The sequence below is a fragment of the Amia ocellicauda genome, chromosome 7, assembly GCF_036373705.1.
Source record: "Amia ocellicauda isolate fAmiCal2 chromosome 7, fAmiCal2.hap1, whole genome shotgun sequence".
Taxonomy (NCBI): domain Eukaryota; kingdom Metazoa; phylum Chordata; class Actinopteri; order Amiiformes; family Amiidae; genus Amia; species Amia ocellicauda.
The window spans coordinates 31,021,292-31,046,235 of NC_089856.1; the positions used below are offsets into that span (position 1 = coordinate 31,021,292).

A 24,944-nucleotide genomic window follows, 5' to 3' on the forward strand; every position below is an offset into this window, starting at 1 on the left:
TGATGTTTGACCCCCTGGGAACTGCCACATATTCCTTGGCAGTCAAGGAACTTGAGAGCCATGGAAGAATAGGCTGTTCATCTGTTAGAAATGACAAAATCTTATTCAGACACAAGAGTCATCTGTGCAGAGTTATCATTCCATGCTAGCAAATTGCCAATTGTTATTCAAGCCACAGATGTCTTTAATGACACAGTAGCCATGCTTGACATTAATTGGTTGGTTTATATATTTGCAGCTGTGTTCCCAATTTATTTATATTGGTCATATACCTATCACCTTTTCTCCTTAAAATAGAATTGGGCAGATTATTGAATCTAATAGTTAGATTAACTGCAGTAAATAAAGAAACAATATTTGTGTTTGTAGCTCCTTGTTCATTTAGCCTTAGGGAACGCAAGACAAGCATATGCATTTGATTCACACCTCAGAATTAATGCTCTGTTAAAGGCTAGGTTTACAAAAATAAAACCAGATCATTGTATACAAGTCATTTCTGAGTTTCCTTACCTAATCCAGTATGCTGCAGAGTTTATCCTGCTTGCGGGGCAATATTTCTGTTGCTTTTCCAAAAAGTCTAACCCCAGACATATTAATAAAGCACACCTGAAAGAAGGCTGAGATAAATACAGGATTGCTTATACGGACAACACCTTGTTATGATATTACAATAATATTTTGTGCATAAAAGATGCAAAAGGTGATCAACACAGTATATAGACATAATGCTATTTATGAAAAACAAAATTAAGCAACACAACAACATCTAAAAATCATTTTTACTATGAACCGTGAAATTGTCAAGCCCATTTTGGGAGCTCCAAGCCTTTTGTTTGTTTGCAGTAGGATGAATGTCTTTCAGACACGCTCCCTCTAGCCGCTTTGAGTTAGACTAATATGACATGCTTTAAGACTAGGAAAATATAATTTAATGACTTGGACAAGTGCAAGACCATATTAGATTATATTAACAAAACTACGATTTATATTTAAAAATAAAAATAGCCATTACACTTTCCATTGTTCGCTTTGCAGCAGGCATTCACTGAATCACATGCATATTAAACACTAACATTAAATATGTGAGCAAATTTAAATGAAACAATCCAATACTTGAAATGAAAGGGTTAGCTTCACTGAGAATTTGACACCTCCTTGTTGTTGTCAGCTGTTCCAGATTTCTGCTGGGCCTGTGGTATCAGTGATCGTATTTTGTCTGTTGTTGGGAATTTAATTTCCTTTTACTGTTCTGTTGGTTCACCCTAACCTTGGAATGTTGTTTACCATCTTTCAATTCAAATGAACAGCACAGGTTTATTCTGTTGTCCTGCCTTCCACCTTTTATTATTATTATTATTATTATTATTATTATTATTATTGTTATTAAGTGGCCAAGCAACAAAGTTGCTGGACACCTATTGTTATTGTTAAGATTATTATTATTTTTTTTTTTTTCGCTGTTATTTTCAAAAGCCCATCAAATCCAAACCGCTTTACGAAAAATCATGAAACTTCATACAGTGATAGATGCCTATGGTGAGCTATGCCATATGCAATATGGAGGCCATATGTCACATGGTCTGGTGTCCATCTTGGTTTAAGTGACGAATTGTGGAAATCTACAAAATTCTACTCCGAAACCACTGATGGGAGAGATGTGAAATTTGGGGTATGAAATTATGTTATGACCTATATTCAGATTTGTTCAAGACAAGTCAATTGGTCACATGGTTCGGCCGCCATATTGGATCAGTCAAAAATCTTCAACGATCATCTCCTCTGAAACTGTTTGACTGATTGCTATGAAATGTTATACACAAAACCTTGGCAAGGTCCTACATCAGATTTTATATACTGCAATATTAAATTATATTACAATGTGCTGCACTCATTGTTACTTGACAGAATTAATTCCATAGGCCAAGTGGTGGTTAGGTCACATGGGTTGGCAGCCATTTTGAATTTGAAAAAATATATAAACTCACGGAACTTCTTAAAATTGTAGAGGCTTATGCATAGCTTTGCTATATGGAATATGGAGGCCACCTGCTACATAGCATGGCATCCATCTTGGATTTAATGTCAAGTTTGTATAATTTCCAAGCATCATCTTTTCCGAAACTGCATGTTCGCTTGATTTGAAATTTTGTACACATGTCCTTGGCTCGGTCGTCCAACAGATTTGTTAAAGGCAATATAATTGACAAAACAAGATAGCCGCGATGAGCCAATCAAATTTCAGCAATGGTTAAATTGCATAAAGTGTGATACTCTGCAGGATTGAACTGCATTAGAATGTGTTAGAATGGATGGTACTGTGTACAGTGGCACCCCCAGAGGGCTGACCAGATAGGGCCATTGAAAATCTTGGGTTGGTACCAGCAGTGTTTGGTTCACACATTAGGAGGGGTGGTGCGCTGACGGTGTCTCATGCACACAACCGGGGGGGTGACAGTGTATCCTTCACACAATGGGGTGGGGAGGTGTGGTAGGGTGAAACATGAAACTTCCACCATATGCTGATTAATTAATAATATTGTTTTATTGAAAAATACATCTTACGATGAGAAACAAAATGCTTCTACATCTGGTTATTGTTATGTAAATGTTTTATTACTATTATTAGTTGTGTTATAAAATTATCTTTTGTCATGTTTTTGCGCATCAAAATGTTTGGTGTATTTGTTAAGATGTCACTCTGTAAATTATGAGATGGTAGATGTGGAAACTAACAGGGGAAGGGAGGACTTAAAATGTCATGATAGCTATTCAAAGCAGAAAAATAGGATGTTAATGTAGATCTGAAAGGTATTTAGGCTTAAAATGGTCCTGGATTATCATTATCATTAGACTTTTTATTCAAGTGTCTTTAAATACAATATAGAGTTTATCTAAATGTAATCCCTAGGCACTGAAGTGCATTGCATTATGCATTGCAGGGACAACAAGGAAAATATGTCTTCTGATGAAACTATATTGCCCAGCAAAAAAGCCTTACAATTAATTGGTAATACATTTTGAGATAAATCACATTTGGATTATACCACTCCTTTTAAAATAATGATCCTGCAAAAGCAAACCGAATTATTGCAGTGCTGAAGGGCCCCGATTAAATTAAATCCATTTAGCCTCAATGGACAAGTGCTGAAGGGAGACTTCTTTGAGGTCTTCAAAATATTAAATGGACTAAATAAGTGTTGACCCTAACTGTTATTTCAAAGTGAATTAATCAGGCAGGGACGTAAACAGAAGTTGGAAATCTGATGGGGTGTGCTAATTCCCAGTATCACACCTTAACTGCTTATGGCACACAAATCGGAGAACTAATTTGATCTCCTCAAGATGACATCCAGGTATTGAGCAATTTACTTGAAACACCCTATACCATTAACAGCCATAGATTTCCCAGAATTAAGGTAAAGTTTGGGGCACAGTATGGGCCATTACAGGTATTATTAGTGGCAGATGTTTTCCCATTTTTAATTGCTCTTCCTGTTATCCCCTGCTGAAGCATCCTTTAACAGCCTTCAAACAAAATGGACTTAATTAACAAAGCAGCTTTTAATTGGGCAAGTACTAGATCGACCCTTACTCTGCACCCCTGCTTAGCATACTGTCTATGATATATGACTGCATAATGTATTGGTCTTCTGCAACCTCACATGAAGTAACCTCAAATGAACTGTCTGGATTATCTCCCTATATGCAAATTGCTTAGGCTGCTTAAAAACAGTAAGATTCACATGGCTTATCACAATGAATGGGGGATCAGTCGTGTGGGGTTCCACAAGGAAAGTAAAATATCTGTGTTGCGATTCAGGATGGCTGAGTTGAAAGAGAAGAATTACAAAAGTGAAATATCAGATATTAGACTATAAAAGCTTAGTGGAATGCATTGAATTGGGCTGTTGCTGTAATAAAATAAATACAAAAATAATAATGCAGAGGGAGCCATTCAAAACAAAGCCACCCACCACCGGAGCCAAACATAATCACTAGTAATCACATTAACTCATCCAAAAGTAAATTAATTGTCACTTTATTGGTCATTATTACATTTGCCAGACTGTCTGTTATCAGAAAATGCAATTAAGCCATCCCTCTAATACTATCAAATCATAACAAACAATGTCCTGATCTCCAAAGACAGGGAGAGAAGCTAATTAAAGCAAAGCAGAAGAGACCTCATTAACATATAAATATCACCTGTATGCCTTCAGGCAGGCCGTGGAGAAAGATCTTGAGGGTGTGTTATGTATCCATTCTGCAGTGTTTCTGATTAAAATGATAAAAACACTGACCTCACTGAGATCGTCTGTTATCTGTGCCTTCTGTAGCAGTGAATCTTATGGGTGCTTGGTGAAACAACACCAGATCACATCCATGATGTCTCCAGCATCTCAATTGATGATGAGATCTCATTACAGAAACAGTAGAACCGAGACACAAACCCTAATAATAATATAAGTATGTGCTGCTATTCATGTATTATTCTTGAAAATGTGAACATATCCAGTCAAAACAGTTATAGCCCAAAGGCAGGCTGATAAAATACTGGCATGATGAGTGTGTTCCTATGAACTCCTGAAAGCTGCTTTTGTTGGGGTTTCTTGTACAGGGCCCACAAGGATTCATCTCTCTGTAAGGCTAGCAACTGGGGAGCGCCGTTAAACAGACCTCCTTTATTCTCTGTGTCTGGAGCACACACATACACCTCTCAACATTAATTAGAGTTTAATGGCAATCAATAGGTGCTAGGCCCTGAAGAAAAAGCAATATTGATTAGCCCAAATGTCAAGATGAAACTGTTCTCCAGCATGAGCTGGGGGAGAGGCGTAGAGAGAGGCATGGGCTGTATAGTAACGGAAAGAGAAAATGCTGATGTTTAATTTCATTTTTTTAATGTAACTGAATGTGGTACTAGGACCTGCACTCATTCATAGCGAGACTTGATGATAAATCGGTAAAGATTATCCAGAAATGTTTCCATTAATCACATTTTTTTTCAATTGTTTTGTTGCTTGGCTCTTTATTACGTTGGCTAATATATGCAAAAATAAATAATTTATATTATAGCATTCTGAACCCAGGGATCTCAGAAAAATAAGGTTTGATTTAATCAAAGTAGGATTGTGAAATCCCAAATCATTGTTTATTTCATGAGGAATTAACAATATCTCCCTATGCCATCTCAGAAAATAAACTAGAGATTAAAGTAGTGTATAGCGTATTGTAATAAACATGCACAGTTTAATGGAGTTTGGGTGGAAAAAATAATCAGTCATTTTCCTGTCATTAGTAGAACCCCCTGCTACCAGGGTAATTTGATGTAGGTATAATTAGTTGAAAAGGTACTTTCTGCATCATTAGGTGTTTGGTGACTTGAAAATACATTTTTATTTGTAGAATTGCATGAACAGAACAAAGTCACTGGACTCTCTGGGGATGTCATGTGATCAAAAAGGAAAAATAAAAACTCCCTAGTCAAAAGCAATACAAAGATGATACGACAAAATGAGAAACCCAAAATGTCATCTGTTTTTTTTTACAGGTCAGACTGTCACAAAATCCAATCAGGCATTGGCCAAACTGTGATGCTTCTTCTTTTCAGTTTGGCCCAAAGTGTGCAAACAAAAATATATGTAATAATGTTTTAGTTATTAGCAATATCCCAAAAAAGTGGTGAATGGATCCTAAAATTATCCCTGCCACCTCTCTCTTAGATTAATATTTAACCATTTCAATTAAAATTACCTACACTAATAAGCAGCACATAGCTTAGTATTTTAATTAGCAAACTATATCTGAAAATATGAACACAAACCTTTAATATTACCATAGCACTATTTAAATGCATAAAATTACAGATTTGTCAACAGATTCATTTAATTTTGGTATGCAGCAGTAAATGAATGTTGGTCCTGCACTACCTTTGGTATTACATTAATAAACTAAAACAATCAAAAGAAAGCTTCAGAGAATTGAAAGAATTCTTACTTGAAAGCTAGTTCACCGAAGAGAACAAAATTCCCTGCTGTACTGAAATATCCATATTTTTAATTAATTGTTGCACATTATGAAATGTGTTGTAAATATCAGATGTATGATCGTTGGAGCTTTTCATTTTAACTGTGATTATCCAATTAAGAGAATAAGGATGTCTGGAAATGAATGTCTTCAGGCAAAGCCATGGGAAATGATATGCCTGTCATGAGATTTTCGCATTCATTCAAAGCAGATCTTTACGGGGGTAGTTCTGGGCTTTTTATGGCAATCTTCTTTCAGGTGAATTGCAGTGTCTAAAATAGCGCACAAATCCTTTAACCAGTATTCTATAGGCATCAAACGGGAACAGCAATTTTAACAACTGTGTTTCTGATGGGACAGCTGTGTAGGGCCACCCCTGGATTGGATTAACAACTTATTTTTAGAGGTACAGTAACTGTAGAATGTGTTACCCTTGTTACAAATTAAACCCTTAGTGTCTTATCCAGAATGGAGAAAAATACATTGTACTGTTTTACTGCTTTCTGTATTATGTTTATAATTAAAGGACACACAAATGCATTATGTTAATAGAAAACAATTGCTCGCATTACACGCATGACATAAAAATGGTGTTACATTCTGGGCACAACTCCATAATGGTAACAAATTATGTCTTTAGGGGGTCTCACATTTGGCTAAGTTTAACTTGTATACATCAGAAGCACCAGGCCACAGGTGACTGTTCCCAGTATGGCTTGATGAGTCATTGGTAGTACCAGCAGTCAAACCACTCCTCTGTGTCCTCTACAAGCCAGACGATCACAATCTCTCACTGAGGTATTAATACAGCACATTGAAGAGGCTCTTGGACTAATGGCTGTCTAATTGCCCTCATCATTGTTTATGCCCTATTTCTTGTATAAGATGTAGGGAATAAGTTGTGGCAAGATGGGCCATCAAAAGACTATATAGTTTCATTGAGACTGTTAAATAAAGTGCAGCTGTACAACTGTTTCCATGGATACGTATATTGGAGATTTGTTTTAATGAGCTTTTCACATCACCTTTTTTTCCCCAACTGTTTGTCTGGCAGATTCTGACAATTTGTGTGACAAAATAGCAAAGCAAAAAAAATAAATGTGTTAATATTATTATTAATAGTAATAAAAGTATTAATAATAATATCAACAACACATTTTGTGTGTTTCAGGTGCAGTAACTCATGGCTTGAAGTAAACCTTGTTGCAGCATTTATTTTTTCCAGTATTTATTCAAACTTCTACTTCTGTCACCAAATATTTATTTTTTGAAGTAGTATTTTAATTTTATTTTTTAATTTAAGGCCCATGTGACCATCATGGATTTACACAGTGGCAATAAAGCATTATATCCCAATTTTATTCCTCTTCTATGTTGTATTTTGGGCCAAATATGAAAAACTGGATTATGTAAAAAAAAACTCCCAGGGTTTGTTTCTTTGTTTTGCTGTTTGTAGTGCCAATAGTCATTTAATATATGTTTACAGTGATTAAAGTGTCTAACCACTAAACAATATTGTATGTTCATCATTTTGTTGTTGGTAATGCAGAGTGACAGACACAATACTGATCTTTTCTGGACATACTGGCTTAATTGATTTAGTTTTTGGATTTTGATTTTTTGATTAGTGTCTGATTAGTTAATTGATTGTTTTTTGGATGACAATTGTCTGCAAAAACAAACATCAGTGGTCCAAGAAACCTTAGTAAAAATAATAACGTGCAAAGTTGATCTATTCTAGACAGTAACAACACTATTCAGACAATGTATTCCATTTCTATGTTGTTACTTGAGATCAACAACAGTCAACACTGCTCTGTAAGTTGACAATCATTTGAAAAGAAGATGTCTGGTTACAAAATATTTTAATGTGGAAAAAGCCACTATAAAATTACCAAAACTAAACATGCAGAACATAAGTTATTAGGTTTAGGATAATCAGCAGTATTTAATTTACGAATTAAGACTGAATGAGATACTGCCTTGCAGATATGGGGGGGGTTTAGGAGAGCATTACCATAGATAATTACTCTATCTGATAAGTGCTCTTCATGCAGGAATTTATAATTAACAGCAGGTCTTTTGTAGAGACAGCTAAAATTATAACAGGCGTTCCCTGAACATTGTTTACTAAGGTAGAAATGTTCCTTCAGGGTGCTTTTGAAATATCTGTTTTGCTATTTGGTATTAAGGAATAAGCCTTCCTTTTATTTTTTAACTGTAATCTGAGAACATTTTCTGATGTCTTCATGACACAAGATTAATTTATAGGCTTTGCCAAATTGCTAATTAATAATTAAAAGGGACAAATATTAAAAGAAACCATAACCATTCTTTAAAGCTTCCTCTATTACCTTAACATTAGAACAATCAGCATGTGGTTATTTTTATCAGTGATTTATATTAGCTTATTGTGGTTTGAAAAATGATACTGTTTGATGAGCAAAGACATCCTCCATGATTTTAGTGGTCTGCGAAAAAGAAATTGCATTAAAATGGCAATGACTGCTTTAAGAACAACTGGAGGGAGGTAGTCTCGGCAATCAGAGGACTATGCTTCTTTCTGGGAAAGTATAGCTGAAGATCCACTAACTAAGAACCAGGAACATCTGCAGCACCGCGGGTGGCTGCCGTATCATGGAAGCACTTCTGTGGTAATTACAAGTTTATTTAATTTATTTCATTTTAATAAAGCGGAGATTAGCAGGCCTTTTCTCCAAGTTTAGCAGCTGTCTGTTTGGCGTGCTATGGGAATGGTAGGTAGCGTGTGTGTGTGTGTGTGTGCGTGTGTGTGTATATATATATATATATATATATAAAATATATTTTGTGGAGAGATATCTTTAGCCTCAGAGCAGGTACATCACAGAAATGACTACCCGTCTCAGTAAATAGTGGAGGAGAGCCATCTGTTCAGTTTAAGCACTGTTCTTCCCTGGTATTCTCTTTATACCCTCAATCCTTGTCTGTTCATCCACATATAATTAAAAATGTAAGCTGGTGTTCGTGGATCTTTGAAGTGCATGTGTAGGACAAACAGAACACACCAGATGCATTTTGGGATGAACCACAAGTCTTTTAATTCTGACATTTTGCAGTATGACGAAGAAGAGAAAACTGTTAATTGGTTAAATTATGTTGATCAGAGAAGATTAAGAAGACCAAAACAAAGTCAGGTTAGAGGTGTATTTTTACTGGTAAAATGCTCACAAGCCCAGAAAGGATGATTTGCACCAACACTCATGAGACTAGTATTGCATAGGACCTAAAACTAAGCATTTTGCCATGTCATGCTGAGTATTTGATTTAGCAATTCATATAACTCTACAAACTAAAAAATGAAAGGACTGCAACATTTTTGAAAAGGTCCTGTGAAATTACTTAAACATGTCTCATGAATGGGAGTGTTACTGTTATCAGGAAATGAATGAAAGTGCAGTCTGTCTCAGCAGATCGGCACCCACTCTCCGTTTTTGGTGGATTATTCTGCAAATTAAATCCAGCCAGCCAGCTTCAGATTGATGTTTTTTTCCTAAATGGCAGCCTCACAGGAGATTATAAATGAATTTCATCTGAATGCATCTAACTTCACATTAAAAAAGCCAACTAAACATGGATTCCCCAGGCGAGGCTCAAGGCAGCTGGCTATGAGAGGGGAAAAACTGACTAATTAGATGTAAACTCACTCTCCTCGTGCAGAAAAGGGCTTCCAGCTCAGCCTGTGCACTGCAGATCCTGTGCCGGTTGTTTGGACTGAAAAACAAAAAAGCAATGCTGTTGCTTCCCATTTTTTTTTTTTTTTTTTTTAATTTAGTTAACAAAAATGATAATTAGCATAGTTCATGAAGACTGAGTATTAGTCAACAGATGCTCACAGGAGAGAGTTTTGGCTGATTTTGGCATTGTTTTATCTACTTTATTTATTTATGTATTTATTGTCTTTCCTCGGGGCAATTTACAGGTTTCACAAGAAACATTTTCAAAGCATTACAAAGTATAGAAAATACATTAAGCGTAAAGAACAATAAGCATATACATCCAAATACAACTAAGCTCCAACGTGTTCTATCCCTGGTGTGTGCCAAAGGGTATGGTTGGCATAAATACAGGATTAGTTACAGTAAAATGATTTAAAAGTCCTAAAATACATCAGGAAAATACCCTTGTGGAACAGTTTGTTTGGCTCCAAATGAACTAGATTATATATTTTTTACATTATGTTTATAGAAAATATTTTATTTTGCTCGTATGTCATTATTACCAGTATAGAAATGTGTTTTTTATTCATTTTCAAGTCATGACATCTCTGTACTGAAGGCATAGCATCCCAGCCCTCCTGCTGAACTCCCCTCTCCTGTCAATCACTTCTCACTGACACGGCATTTCGAAAACAAATACGCTGTTTTCAATGTTATGACCAAAGTAAATGGAAGGGAAGAGCTCTTTTTGATTTTTCCTTCTTTCTTAGTGGGAGCAGAGAGCAATACTGCTGGTATGTTTCAGAATCTGCAGGTAACAGAGTAAGAGTGTGGGAGATTCATTAGAGGCGCTCGTACTGCTGTGGCCATACTCACTATAGCATAATAATAATACATTCATAGGTCAGTAACGAGTACATCAATAATGTTTTTTAACAGCCTCAAATTTGAATAAAATAAATCTCTGAATCCCCAATGTGGGGATATAAAAACAATATATAGATATTCATCAGATCGATTTAATAAGATCAGATTGGTTAACAAATCATTCAGTGAAGTGTAGCCACCTCACTGTGCCAGGCCACCATTGAAAAGCCACAGGAATCGCATGAAAGGGAACAGACAGGATGCAGACTTTAATATGAGTTAAGCTGTTTTTATATGTGTGCCAAGCTGATGTATAGGCTAAACATACAGTCCCCACCCCCGATATTCCTAGAAAACCAAATCCACATTGTGCTGAGAGATGATTCTTTAATTAGAGTCTGCTGTACTTTTTCTTTAAACAAAACAAAGAAAGGGATGTCAAGATATTTGGTAAACAAGGGGAAATGAGCAATATAATTCCAACCCACAGTCCCTCTGGCTCTCACGGTTGCTGGAGGTGAACTCTGAATGTACCAGGTTTGAGGGTGTCTCTGCCAGGGGAACTGTGCCAGGTAGAGTGAACAAGAGAGGGTTTGTCGTCCTTAACTGCACCAAACTGACCCCGACTGTTGGCGAGGAGAAGCGCAAAGCCCTTTCTGCCAGTAACAGTCGACAGTTGAAAGGACCCGCGCTTGAAATGGGGGTGTAACTGATATACAGTCGTTAAACATTTGATTCGGATTTAAAAATGGCAAAGCATTATGAAGAGCACTAGGTTTTACCATGGTCACACTATGTATCTATGACTGAATGCAGTTAGTTTGTATAATGTGTGTGTGTGTGTGTGTGTGTGTGTGTGTGTATATATATATATATATATATATATAAATAATCTCTGCATTTACTTGAAAGCTCTAATAAGGCCTTATGAGCCCTATTAATTTAAATCCTTTTCACTGTAACATTTGACTGACTCTTGTCTACAGGGAAATTTGCATTTAAATAACTTGCTTCCAGCGTCTCTCACACGCGGGTTCCACAGACCCATCACAGCCTCTTTGGAACCTGCGTTCAGTTATTTTTGACCACAGCACCTGGCTTTTAAAGCTCTGATTCACATTGTTACATAGGAATAATTTCTTAATTAACTCACGGATAAAAACAAACTCACAAATTGGCAACATTACTTTAATTATTAGATTAATATATTGGTTCATTTTGCATGCAGAGGATAGCTACCAATAGAAAAACACATTTAGAAAAATAAAGACATTCTGCCTGAAGACACACGTTTGAAACAAAAATAAGAAAATATAACACATTATTACAGAAATTATTGGGAAAATGTACTAGGGATTTGTGTAGCAGGGAGCTGTGATCAGTGATGCAGAGCAGTAGTCTTGTCACATCTATCTTTAGATCTTTTGTAACACAATGAGAAAAAAAATAAGATGGGGGCAAAACCACTGAACACAGCTGTATATTTACCTATTAATAATCTTTATTTTATATAGCGCCTTTCATAAATACATACTGTATAATGTGCTTTACAAAGGAGAAAAATAACAATAACAAACATACCAGGATCAAGAAAACATTGTAGTGTAGTAGACTACTCAATTAAAGTGTGAACACAACAAAGATTTAAATAATGCAAGTTGGACTAGGCGAGTTTTCAAGCGAGATTTAACGCAGAGTTATAGATCGCAGTGGGAAGCGTGTTCCACAGCCTAGGAGCATAGGAGGAAAATGCCCTGTCACTCACAGAGTACAGTTTGGTCAGGGAAACAACTACTGCAAAGCACAACCAGAAGAGTGGTTGGTTAATAGGTCAGAGATGTAAGGGGGAGAGATTCACCTACTAGCTTTGAATGTCAACAACAGCACTGTATAATGAATACAGATTTGTAAGAATTTTAGTATAGTTTATGTGATCACTACAGTGAGACCTAACCTCAATAGAGAATGTAATTAACATTTGAAAAACTCAGTGGTTGAACTTGGAATAGCTTTAATACATTATCTTCACTGAAGGTCATTTGGTGCTGCTGAACCCTGGAGAAACCTGAGCAACAGGGGGATTCAAAAAATCATGGAGAAGCAGAACATTTCGCTGGTTTTACGGGACTCTTGAATCATCAGAAATGGAGTCCTTACCTTCTCGTGAGAGATTTAGTGAAAATTTGTGAGAAGCTGTCTTATGCTTTTTACAACCAAACATGCATAAGTACCCTTAGAGCTGAGGCTAATTCGTAATATGCGAGTGAATCTAATAATAAGTTAATAATAATAAGTCTTCTATTCTTAAAATTAAAATGTACTCATGTGAAGGTGTTTTCTGCTTACATTTTTTGAACAGAGGACTGCTGGCCACACTACTCAATTTAATTGTAATTAAAAATCTCCCATTCATTAAATGAGATGGTCTTAGATTTTGTCTGTGTATGAAATCTGTTTATTCCTTTTTCAATCATTAATATGCTGCACATGGAGAAAAGAAAGCTTTGAAGAAACAGCCTACCTGATGCTCATCAGTTAAAACCATATAGCTGATGTTCTGTCTCAGTTTCAATTACTTCACAGAAAGGAAGGTGAAATATTTGCAGATTGCCCGAGATGTTTAGAACAAATCCGAGAAAAATTGAAAACCTCATATCTCAGCCATATAGCCTTCATCATGGTATACTGACTGTTTCCATGATATTTTAGAACAATTGTTATCTGATTAAGTTCCTGAAAGATTTGTTTCCTATTCAGATTTAATGGCTGCCAGTGTTGTTGTTTTTTAAATACACCATCTTCATTTTAAGTGAAAGTGTATTCAATTCTTTATAATGTGGAGACCCAATTTACTCTGAGAACTGATAACCCCTTATTGCAAATTTTTACTGAGCTCAATTAATACACTCCTATCTCTGCTATTTATGCTTAAACTTGTCAATCTGGGAAATCCCTCTGTAGAGCTACTCTGCACAGCTTCTCTACAATACAATGCCTTCAGACCCCAAAAATATACAGATTATTTTTAAGACACATTACTTTTCTCATTAATAAAGCAGTATAGACAAGTTCTATAGATTAAGGCAATACTTATGGATCTATTTATTTGTCCAGATGTAAAATAATTGCTCATATTGCCTTTTAAAAGTCTGATCCCCCAAAAAGTAATGTCCTGTGAGCAAACCGCAAATCTAAATAGACAATTGATAGTTTCACAGTTTTATATGTGTAGGAAATGTTCAAGGAGGTACTGTTACTGTCAGCATCAAAAGTGAGTTACAAAGGCAACACAAAGCCTTACAGTGCGTTCCAGTGAGATTTTGAATTATTAATATGTTGTATAGTTGTTTTATGAAGTGACTTGGAGTTATTGACTGATCCTATATTGTACTTGATAAATCACTGAGTACTGTAACACCCAATTAAAATGGTTGCCTTCAACCTGAAGATTAAACTGAAATATATTATCTCTAACCTGTCTTTTTTTTTTTTCTTGCAGTTGGGAAGACGTCTCTGATCACAAGGTTCATGTATGACAGCTTTGACAACACGTATCAGGTACACTTTCTGTCACCTCTTGTTTAAGCATATGTGGAAGCAGCTGTTCCTTGTATCAGAAACGAAGATTTGACTCAATATTTCCATTTCACATTTACATTATACAAGTGTATGAGTCTATACATATATAAATACATACATAAAATCACATGTGTTCTAAAAGAAACTGTTCCTTTAAAAGGTGTATTCATATGGGTGAAAAATGAACCCAAGATAATTGTGATAGGTAGCCATGAATGACTCATCACATGAACTGAAGACTTTTGATGATTTTTTTAAATTCTACATTTAGTAAGTTCATAAGTGCACTTGGAGTCAGGATTCAGTATTACTTCAAGCAAAGTGTTTGTTTACTCCACTTGTTTTATATTCAGAAAATATCACAAACTCTTGATAATGAGTATTGTTGGTTTCTAAAGCAGCTTTGCACTGTTATCAAGATCTTCAGAGTTTCTGTCAGATTAGTTCTACTGATGTGTTATCTACTTTCCTTGACGTTAATGAAGATCCTTTGCCAGCAGTAAGCCCTGGAGCATTCACATTGCTTCTTTGAGAGATCGCAAACAGTCTGCATTCATTAATTCGACAGACATAAATCTAAGACAAGTCAAAAATTACATTGGCTCCTCCTGAATTGGATAAAAGTTCAACATAATTCGCTCACACTGGTTTGCTGAGAAATACACAAATCCTCAGGGTACTGGAGGCTTTGATGTTCTTGGCAAGACATTTCTTGGAGGTGGGAAGTTTATGCAAAAAGATGATGATGTTTTTTTGTATTATTAATTATTATTTATTTATTTTACCTCAGAAAAAAATGCATACATGTTTCCTTATTTAACATCACTTAAATGCCTAGTGTACAGATTCAAATAATGCCAGTATAGCAGTATGCCATTTTCCAATAGTGGGCTTTGCCTAACATCACTGTTCAAAGAAACACCTTTGAGTCTGCACTGGCAAGTCTCTGAAGATTTCCAAGCCTCTTGATCTGTCCCATTGTGATGAGCATCCCCTCCCTCTTCCTTTCCCCCATTTTGTGCCCTTAGCAATTTCACTCCATTAAATTTAGATTGGTTTCCATCTCCTGAAATAATGCTAACATCAAAGTTTCGTCAGTGAGCCAAGGAAAGAGGGGTGGATGGGTGGGTTAAAATGCATATGAAAAGGGACATAGGATTATTAATTTATTTTCTATTTCATATTTAATGAACTGGCCTTTTCATCTTTCTGTGTCGGAAAGAAAGGGAGCTTGTTTACAAAGCATATGTCATTGTTGAAGTCTGAAATTAGAGAATTTATGGATTGGTTTGCAAAACTTGGGCATTGTCTAATGTGGTTGCTAACATTCAATTAATCAATTTTCAATTTAAAATGTTTTTCAGGAAATGTTTGATGTGGCCTTTATTGTACAATATGAGAAGGTTTGCTGTGGTCATCATTGTATAGAGGGTAATACAATTGTTTTTACAGCTAACCAAATTCTGGCAATGATATCTGTAATTTGAAAGAAAAAGTAACTAACTTTTTATCTTCCTCTCTTCTTGATTAATATTGAGATTGTCAGTATTTTCCACTCAAAGGACAAACATTCACTCAAAAATGCACCATCTGCGGAAATCCCATTCAGGGAAAATCTTTTTGTCACAGTAGTTAAGAACATTTGAAAAATCCCTCCGACAACTGCTAATCTCTGGTTAAACAGTAAGTAATTTATCTGTGCAGAACTATGACCCACTGAGCCAAACCGCTATAAGGGAAGAGAAGATAATGCTTCTGTCATCACAGTTTCTCTTCTAATCTCATACACCAGGTTAAGAGCGGAGTGTTGACGGCCTGCTATACACTGTCTCTTTGAATCAGTATTTGTGTTCGTTTCGTGTGGCTCCGTGGCATTTTGTCAGTATGTGATCGTGTCCTTATCTGTTTGCAGTGGATTTCCTTCTTTGCCATACTTTAAACATTAACCGGTATTGTTAAACTTGGTGCGTCTACCAAGATGCCATAGAGAAGATGACTGAACTCATCAACGGTATGCATCAGCAGTACAGTAATTAAAGGACATTGAAAGAAAGAGTGATTGTTGCCAATTTGCATAATATTTTCATAAAATGTGTCATAAAACTTGAGACATCTTAGAGATGAGAAATAATAGTAGTAATATTTTTGTCACTGGAGCATAGACGTGTTTAAAGTTGTTTAGAAGAAAGTGTCCCACCCTGCAAGACATATGCACTACATTTGCTGATGTTTTGGTATTTTGGTATTTGGTATGAAAGGAAAGCATACTTATAACCTTGAGTGAACCACATCATTTTTATATTATTATTTTAAGATTTCAGACATTCACATTTTCTATGGCAGCAAAGACTGTATATGACAAAGTCTATATCTACTACAAAGTCAAGGCATGGAGCCTTGGCATGTACAGCCCAAATGTTTCTTCCCCAGAGGATGAGATTTTAATGTCATTTCCTGCTCTTTGACTCTTTTCAGTGACAGGTAGCTGTATAACTAATAGGAAAGGCCTTTGGGGGTGGACCCCTGAGGCCTCTGGTCCTTAATTAACGACTGTACACAGCAGCTAATCCATAATGTTTCGGTTGGATGGTTAATGTTGCCACCACTCATAATTTTCAATTCAAAAGGCACAGAGGAAAGCTCTTGTTTTATGATTTAGGTCTGTGGAACCGATGCTATGCTTTTGAAAGCCATAACACTATAACCCAAAGACCAGAGTGGGGTTCGCATTGGTAGGCAACTGTATCGTCTCACCTGAAATCTGTTCATTTAATTGTTTATTTTATTTAATTGTTATCCAATATTCCACAAGGCAAATCTTTGTTTTTACTATAAATACTGTAAATGCTGTCATTACTTAACAATTGACTTGTTTTTTTGGAGTGTAGTGGGTAATCATTCTGCCTAATAAACCTACTCCACCAAAATACGATTATTTTATTTATTCAACCCCCCCGCCACCGATGAAAATTAAATGGGTTTGATGCTTTGTTGTGCAGATCTCTTTGATATATGGGCTTGTACATTATTTTCTTCAGGGGATATCGTCAGTTATTTTATGTTTTCCAGTTCCACATTTTTTGTGTTTCGTGTGATTGGTACATGCTGAGGCAAAGATTCCTACAGTATTTTTTTTTTGTATTTTTTAAAATGTGGAAGTACGTTTACAAGGGAAATTGGAAAGGAGTGGAATTATCCTCTTATCTCCTTTAGAGATGATTGTGTGGGTAATTGGCTGATTATAGGGAGCTATTGACTTGACCGGCGAAGGGCTGTGTGAATAACTGCAGCTGCTCATCTGTACTCCCACAGTCTCATCTCCAGACTGAGGCCCTGTGGGACGAGAGGGCAGGATTAATGTCTCTGCAGAGATTTGCTTCATAGCCTGGAAGGCTTGCACAAGACATTGTTTGGATTGCTACCCATATTAAAAGGTCTCTGAGACCTTGAGAGAAAAATGCACTGTAGCCAGAGGATTGCACCATTCATCAGAACGTGAAATCCCAGCATGAGTTTGTAGCTCACTTTATACAAAACCTGGTGACCAGATCTGATTTAGTTACCGATGCTAACTTTGTCTTGACGCCAGCTGATTGATATTAGGGATTAATTACTGAAAGCATGTTCAGCATTACAAGAAACTGTGAATATCTGTTTAAAATGCCTTTAACTTTTATTTTGCAACAATAATACTATAGTATAAATGTTTTTATGTAGCTCAGAATGTACATTTAATATATTTTGTTTTGGTGTTATAGTACGCGTTTGACCAAAGGGTAAACTTAAGTAGTTGAGGGTCTTTTGTTTACTTTTGTGGAATCAACCACAGTTACATTTGTGTCAAAATCCATCCTGGGACAGGTTTACCTGCATTGCAGTTTAAGCTATTTGCTAATGAGCTTGTCTGTGAGATTTCTGGGAAGATTCTGAACAGATGCATCGATTTGAGTCTGCCTGAGGCTGCATCCCAAGGATGCCTCATTCAGTAGGAGTCAATTCAGTCCTGCTTAGACACATCTCTAATGCCTATGCAGTAATCAATGTGGCCTAAATTGGCCCTGATCTGTCATTCGAAAATTTACAAGCAAATAAACCCTGTAAAGCTCATGGGCATTGATCAGACGTCCATACCTAAGTGTGGAGGTGCAAATAATACACATTCAAATGTATTGCTCAGTATCATTTTGTTTCTAAATGCACTAAAAAGAGGCTACATTGAACTATTATAATCTTACCAATAGACCAGTAGTGTGTAATTAGTTGCTGTAGGTTGTGTGCTGCTGCTGGCTGGAAAATGGGTCTTATTGATGCCATATTGGCAGATTACCAATGATATTAAAAGCATATAAGCTACAAAAAATACAACCTATACAAGCTTTTTTTTTTTTCACCGCTCATTGAAAAGTAATGGTAAGATAATGTGTATACAAATACATACTGTATATATGTATGTGTATATGTGTGTAAATTATATATGAAAAATCACTTTGCACTGGATCTCTAATAATACTGCCATAGAAATAGTTACTAAAATAATAATCACCCCCTATGTTTAGTGAGAATGTTATGTCATGAATGCAATTCTTACATCTATGTAAGAGGTTACACATCAAATATTAACATGAAGTGTGTATATGTAACAAACATGTTTCTGTACTCACTACTTAACAAGGATTAATGCCTTACAAAACTTAGAGTATGTACCTTGTTCTCTATATAATGGCAGCCAAAAGTGGAAGCTGTACAATGTCTACAAGTATTTAGTATAATATGTAGTTTGTCACAAGAGATTTCTCTCTGTAGGTTTCATGTTATTCATGTCAATGTCAAACAGCAAATCTGAAAAGACATTATACGCATTCGTTATTGTCACCCTTCATATTACAACTAAGAAAGTTAAGCATGTGGTTGTTGTTAATAATGATGTTTATGACCTTAATATTTTATTAAATTCTGTTTTTATTGGGTGAACCACATAGTTCTTTCCCAAGATTCACATTATCCAGATAATGGATTTGAGAAGCACTGTGTTAGAGGATTCAATTCAGTGTGTTTGTTGAGAAATGGAAGAACATACCGAAGTACAAAAACATTTATACTGAACCTGAAGACAAAGACATTTTTATATATATATATATACACTCACCTAAAGGATTATTAGGAACACCATACTAATACTGTGTTTGACCCTCTTTCGCCTTCAGAACTGCTTTAATTCTACGTGGCATTGATTCAACAAGGTGCTGAAAGCATTCTTTAGAAATGTTGGCCCATATTGATAGGATAGCATCTTGCAGTTGATGGAGATTTGTGGGATGCACATCCAGGGCACAAAGCTCCCGTTCCACCACATCCCAAAGATGCTCTATTGGGTTGAGATCTGGAGATCTCAATGAGAAATTGAACAGGTGTTCCTAATAATCCTTTAGGTGAGTGTATATATATGGAAAGCAACATTAGAAAAATAAAATGCAATAGTCAACAAAGGAACTGTGAATGATTTATATAAAAAAAGATGGCATGTCATTAAGAGGCAGACAATAGGAATGCTGATGCTAATAAAGCAAGTGTCAGTCCTACACGGGGGGAGTGAGGGGGCAGTAATTAGTAGGCTCGGAATCTCATGGAAATACAAATGCAGCAAACTCTTTGTATGGAACAGGTGTTTTACCACACAGCTTTTCAAAGTTGTGGGGTGATTACCACAATTTTAAACATGCTTTCAAGACTTCTTAACAAACTGATGCAACTGCAAGTATCCCACTTGACAGCAGCTTTAGCAAATCTCTTCTTAATATTTGACATACCTCATTGGCATGGTCTCCACCCCATTTTAGCATCCCTTCCCCATTACCTGAAACATTCATCAAGGGTTTAACCGCAGAGAGAAATTGCCTCTGCAATAGATTTTTTTAAATCTTTTACATTTAAAATAATGATCACTCTAAGTAACCGGATATCTTTTTCCTGCAGGGCTGCTTTCTCCAGGTTTCCCATGTTTTTTTCTGTTTTGTTGATCCTCTCTTGATTTTCTTCCTTTCTGTCAAAATCTGGTGAGGGGCTGAGAAGGTTGGGGTGGGGGGATAGTGCTTCAGGCCTGTTATTAAAACTCCTGAATGGTGGTGTAGCTTCTTTTCCTTCCTGATGGCATGAAGGAAGAGACAGATCACTCCTTTCTGCTTTCAAGCAAGAAGATCCTCCTGACAGTTTGAGATATTTCAGAAATAGATGAGAGAGGATATTAAACAACACAGGGACTTTCCATCTGTAGCAGAAGCATTTTAAAGGGGTGTTGGGATGTGAGTAAGGTAAGATTGCCTTCAGGCATTGTATTTCACTGGCACTGTGTCAAGGGTGCACCTGTGGAACATGGAATATTTTCTTATGAGCCTAAATCGCTGAAACTCGTTGGTAAAAGGAGAGTATTACTTACAGAATCTTAAGGGGAAAGAAAACAGTCCACACAATTGTCTTCCTGCTCTTGTTAGTTTTTATTTTCCACCACAAATATGTATTCACTGCTTCACTAGTTTTTAAAATGATTTTTATATTTTGTGGTAATTATTCATTGTCTTTAAATCAATATACTGAATTACTGAATCAGTCATCTATCAATACATATTTGTCACAATTAGTCAAAATATTAATTGATATATCTCTAAATACGGTTATAAATATACTGTATTTTTTTTTTTTTTTTTTAAGGTCTCCCATGATGCAGCAGAGAAACCCCCCCACCTTACTCATATTGAAGCTATAGCTCATAGCTCTGACTTGGCAATTTAGACCTGCCTATGTCCCAAGGTCATAGTGGTGCGGCTGCCAGTCCAGTGTAGCTGAATCTGCCGTTAGCACCCAGGTTATAATGTGTATCATGGGAGTTCGGCCTCATTGGGTTGGGTGACAAAGAACCTTGCTGAGTTATGGGAGAGTAGGCAAGGCAGAAACCTGTATTTTCCTGTTGAGCTACTGTAGTTAAAAATTTAAAAGGTTATGAATAATTTCTGAGAATGTGATATGCGTGCAAGTGGTTTTGCGTCAGTAGAAGAAGTCTATATGTAACTCAGGAAATACATCAGACCAAGTTGCATGGCTAAACATAAACCATATTGTAATGTTCAGTGGGGTTAAAGCAACACCACAACACGCACTTCAACAAAAGCAGTTTTTTTATTATCAGATGAGGCATGCGCCTCAAGGCGCTCAACTCAACACAGCACAGCACGGAGTTATAGCTCCTCACACCCAGGCCGCCAATCTGACTCTCCCCTCAGTAACCCCAGTACAAATACCCACGACTATGCGTGACTACCATGCAGGTCCAATCCCCCTGATGGTAGTACACCTATATCCATGCTTTCACCCTACATGATCATGCCCAATTTAAAAAACATACATCAACTAAAATACATGATAGGGACATTTAGCAGGTACCCTCCCATAATCACATGCACAGTGTCCTATCACTCTTGTTGCTTACAGTGTATTCCTTCGCCGATATGAAAGAGGAACTAGTCCCCAACAGGACTAATCACGTACGGTGAAATATTTCTCTCATGTAAACACATGTATATAATCTGCATGTAATGCACGGCATATAACCTAATACCTACAGAACACTTGCTTTCCATGTCTTCACCTTAGGACATCTGTAATTACCTCCAGAACTTGACAGAAAATAGCATTTTATACACTGGTGTTATGACCAAAATGACCAATTTTCCATTTAATTTGCTTATGTGACTGGGAGGAATACAGTACTAAAATCGGTGGCTCAGCAGCTACAATTTCAGCACCACAGGCTATTCCAAGGGACTTAGATAATATTCAGTTGTGGGCCGACACCTGGCAGATGAAATTCAATGTGGACAAGTGCAAGGTATTACATGCAGGTAACAAAAATGTCCACTTTACACTATGGGAGGAATAGAACTAGATGAAGTAACACATGAGAAAGACCTAGGAGTCTATGTGGACTCCTCACTTTCTCCATCCATACAATGTGGGGAAGCAATAAAAAAGGCAAACACAATGTTAGGGTATATTGTCAAAAATGTAGAATTTAAAACCAGGGCAGTAAAGTTAAGACTGTACAATGCACTAGTTAGACCTCATCTGGAATACAGTGTACAGTTTCTGGGCTCCACACTTCAAGAAAGATATCAGTGCTCAGATTCAGAGGCGCACAACCAGACTTATTCCAGGTCTGAAGGGAATGTCCTACTGAGAGACTGAGGGAACTGAACCTTTTCACCCTGGAACAGAGGAGACTACATGGGGACTTGATTCGACCAAATCAAACCAGAGGAGCTTTTCCAGATCAGCAGGGACACACGTACCCGGCGACACACATGGAAATTGGGCTTCAAGGCATTCCCAGCGATGTGGTTGAAGCTGAAAATTTGGGAACATTTAAAAACAGACCGGATAATATACTTGGATCACTTAGTTATTAAGGACACCAAACGAGCATGATGGGTCGAATGGACTTTATGTTCTTATGTTCTTACATAGTGGTTACTGATGCCAGAAAATAGCTCATCGCACATTTGACTTCTTGAAGTGTTAGGAAGTGCCTTGATTACACCTTGCAAATTAAGCAGTGGTACACAGTAATAAATGTCCAGATGAAGATCACTTGTAGATTGAAACCTTAATCTTAAATTACATTAAAACATGTTTTCTTGTGGAGCATAATACAGAAGTGTGTGGGCACTAGAAGTCTTTCATTCAGAGTTATTTTACCTTGCACCTGGTCGTGTGTGTTTTCTATTTTTGTATAATTCCTAAAAACATATGAAGGCTATGGCAACGTGGTATTTTAAGAAATGTAAGCAGTTGCTTCAAAAGGAGAAAGTATAACCTCTCCGTGCCAAAGAGTAGTGTACTCCCTGCGGCTGCCTTCATTGCCAAGGAAACCAGAAAGCAGCCTGCCTGATTGAGATGCAGATCTCTGATACAAGCTGTACGCCGGCTGGGGCTCCCTGCTGGGATCCTGATGTGCAGTAGCCGTGTGTGAGAAGGCACTGGTGAAGAGTTTTGAAAATCTGTGGGCTCATTCTTCTGTTGGGGACTCCTTAGTATACAAGGCTTCACGAGTTTAAGAAAAATAAGTTGTATAGCAAATTTGGATTTAGATACTCTCATAATGTACTTGCACAAACGAGTTTAGTTGGGAATATATAGCATGCAACTGAACACAAAAATATGTGAAAAGAAATGTGCTCGAAATGCAGTACCATTTGTAGAAATTCAAATTATTTGGAATGTGTATGTGCAACATTTTGATCCTTACCCTGCAATTGCAATGTTTTTGAGTTCTGCCTTTTTGTGAGGTATGGAAACCTATGAACCAAGTAAGCCAGCTGGGTTGCAGAATAGAGGTTTGTTGGACTGCTGGGTTGTAGCAGGTAGGTACATCACAGCAGTAGGTTGGGGAGGCACTTAAAACCAATTCTCAAAAAGGGGTATCGAGCTGTGCTGCACTTACAGGTCACTTCTTCTTGAGCGGCAGCTGGAACAGGGTAGTCATATCCAGACCACCTGTAGCAAAACTTGACTTTTACCAGGCAGAGGTGTCAGCTTAGCCTCAGCTTAGACTTAGCCTCTTTTAACTTCCTGTCTGCTTGTCGCCAAACCTTTCACTGTTAACTGGCACCCGAGTGTGAAGTTTCAGCACACCTCTTGTTGAGAGTTACATCTCCTGACCATTCTTGTCCATGGCAAAGATCAGGAATTCAGCAAATGATTGGTTTCTCAGGACTGCTGTTCAGATGACTTGCTATAGGATGAAGTGGCCGCACAGCCTTTTACAGCATAGCAACTTCGCAAATTGCCCTTCACAGGCTGTGCAAGGGAGCTTTTGTCCTGCTCTTCAGTGGTAATACAATCAAAACAGGTCTTTAATATAATATACAATACATTAATTCAGAACCTCTAGACATGGGCTGACCTCAGAGCACTTTACAAAACTGCAAATACTAACTCTGAGAGAGAAATGTTCCTCTTCTGTTTTGTATTACATATCACTTATACACCTATCACTTTCATCACTTAAATACACATTTTTAGCCTCTCATTAGGTAGAAAAGGTATCTAATAGAATAGGAAAACTGTAGCATCCTTTGCCAGTTTTAATTTCTCATGAGCATATTGCAAATTTACTGAGAACAGTGGCCGCAGTCCAGATAATATTATTCCTGTGTTGTAGCTCTCCAAAACATACAACTGCCTTCAAGAGATCTATAAATGAACAATTTGCTTGTGTTTGTATCTATACCTGCCAAACCAATATTGTATATTTGAAATTTCATGTGCAATTTTGCAAATACAGCAAAGCATTATAGTATAGTATGTGGAAACCCATATTGTAAGCACAGAAACCAACACAAGCAGAGTGAAGGTTTTAATTTAATTTAACTGACACTTGACATCGCATATGTTGATTAAAGGCAAACAAAAATTAATGTCTGTGTAGTTCCAAGATACATTTTTGCCCTTACCAGGGCTTAGGATATTATGTTTCCCTGCAGCATGGTTCCATACATAAGGCTTGCTCTCTTCTGTAGTTTATATTAGTCATCTTTACTGTCCACCATTGGGTTGCTGCCAGGCTACTGGTGGTAGGAAGCACAACATGTTCCCATTCACTTTCATTGCTGTCTGATGGCTGGCAGCCCATGGATCAGTCTGCACCCCTGGCTAGGTTCCCCTCATGTTCTTGTTATCGGTAATTGTGTTTGTCAGATGTGGGCCTTATCTTCCTGGACAAGA

General features: G+C 36.9%; 1 protein-coding gene across 2 annotated transcripts in view; it reads left to right on the forward strand.

Moving 5' to 3' along the window:
• The window catches only part of rab6ba (RAB6B, member RAS oncogene family a), an 82,344-nt gene that overhangs the window by 24,787 nt on the left and 32,613 nt on the right, over positions 1-24,944 (forward strand). For both annotated transcript variants that reach the window (XM_066709158.1, XM_066709159.1), the window contains exon 2: positions 14,092-14,150. In XM_066709158.1, the coding sequence (XP_066565255.1) occupies positions 14,092-14,150 (59 nt within the window). The remainder of the gene's footprint in view (positions 1-14,091; positions 14,151-24,944) is intronic.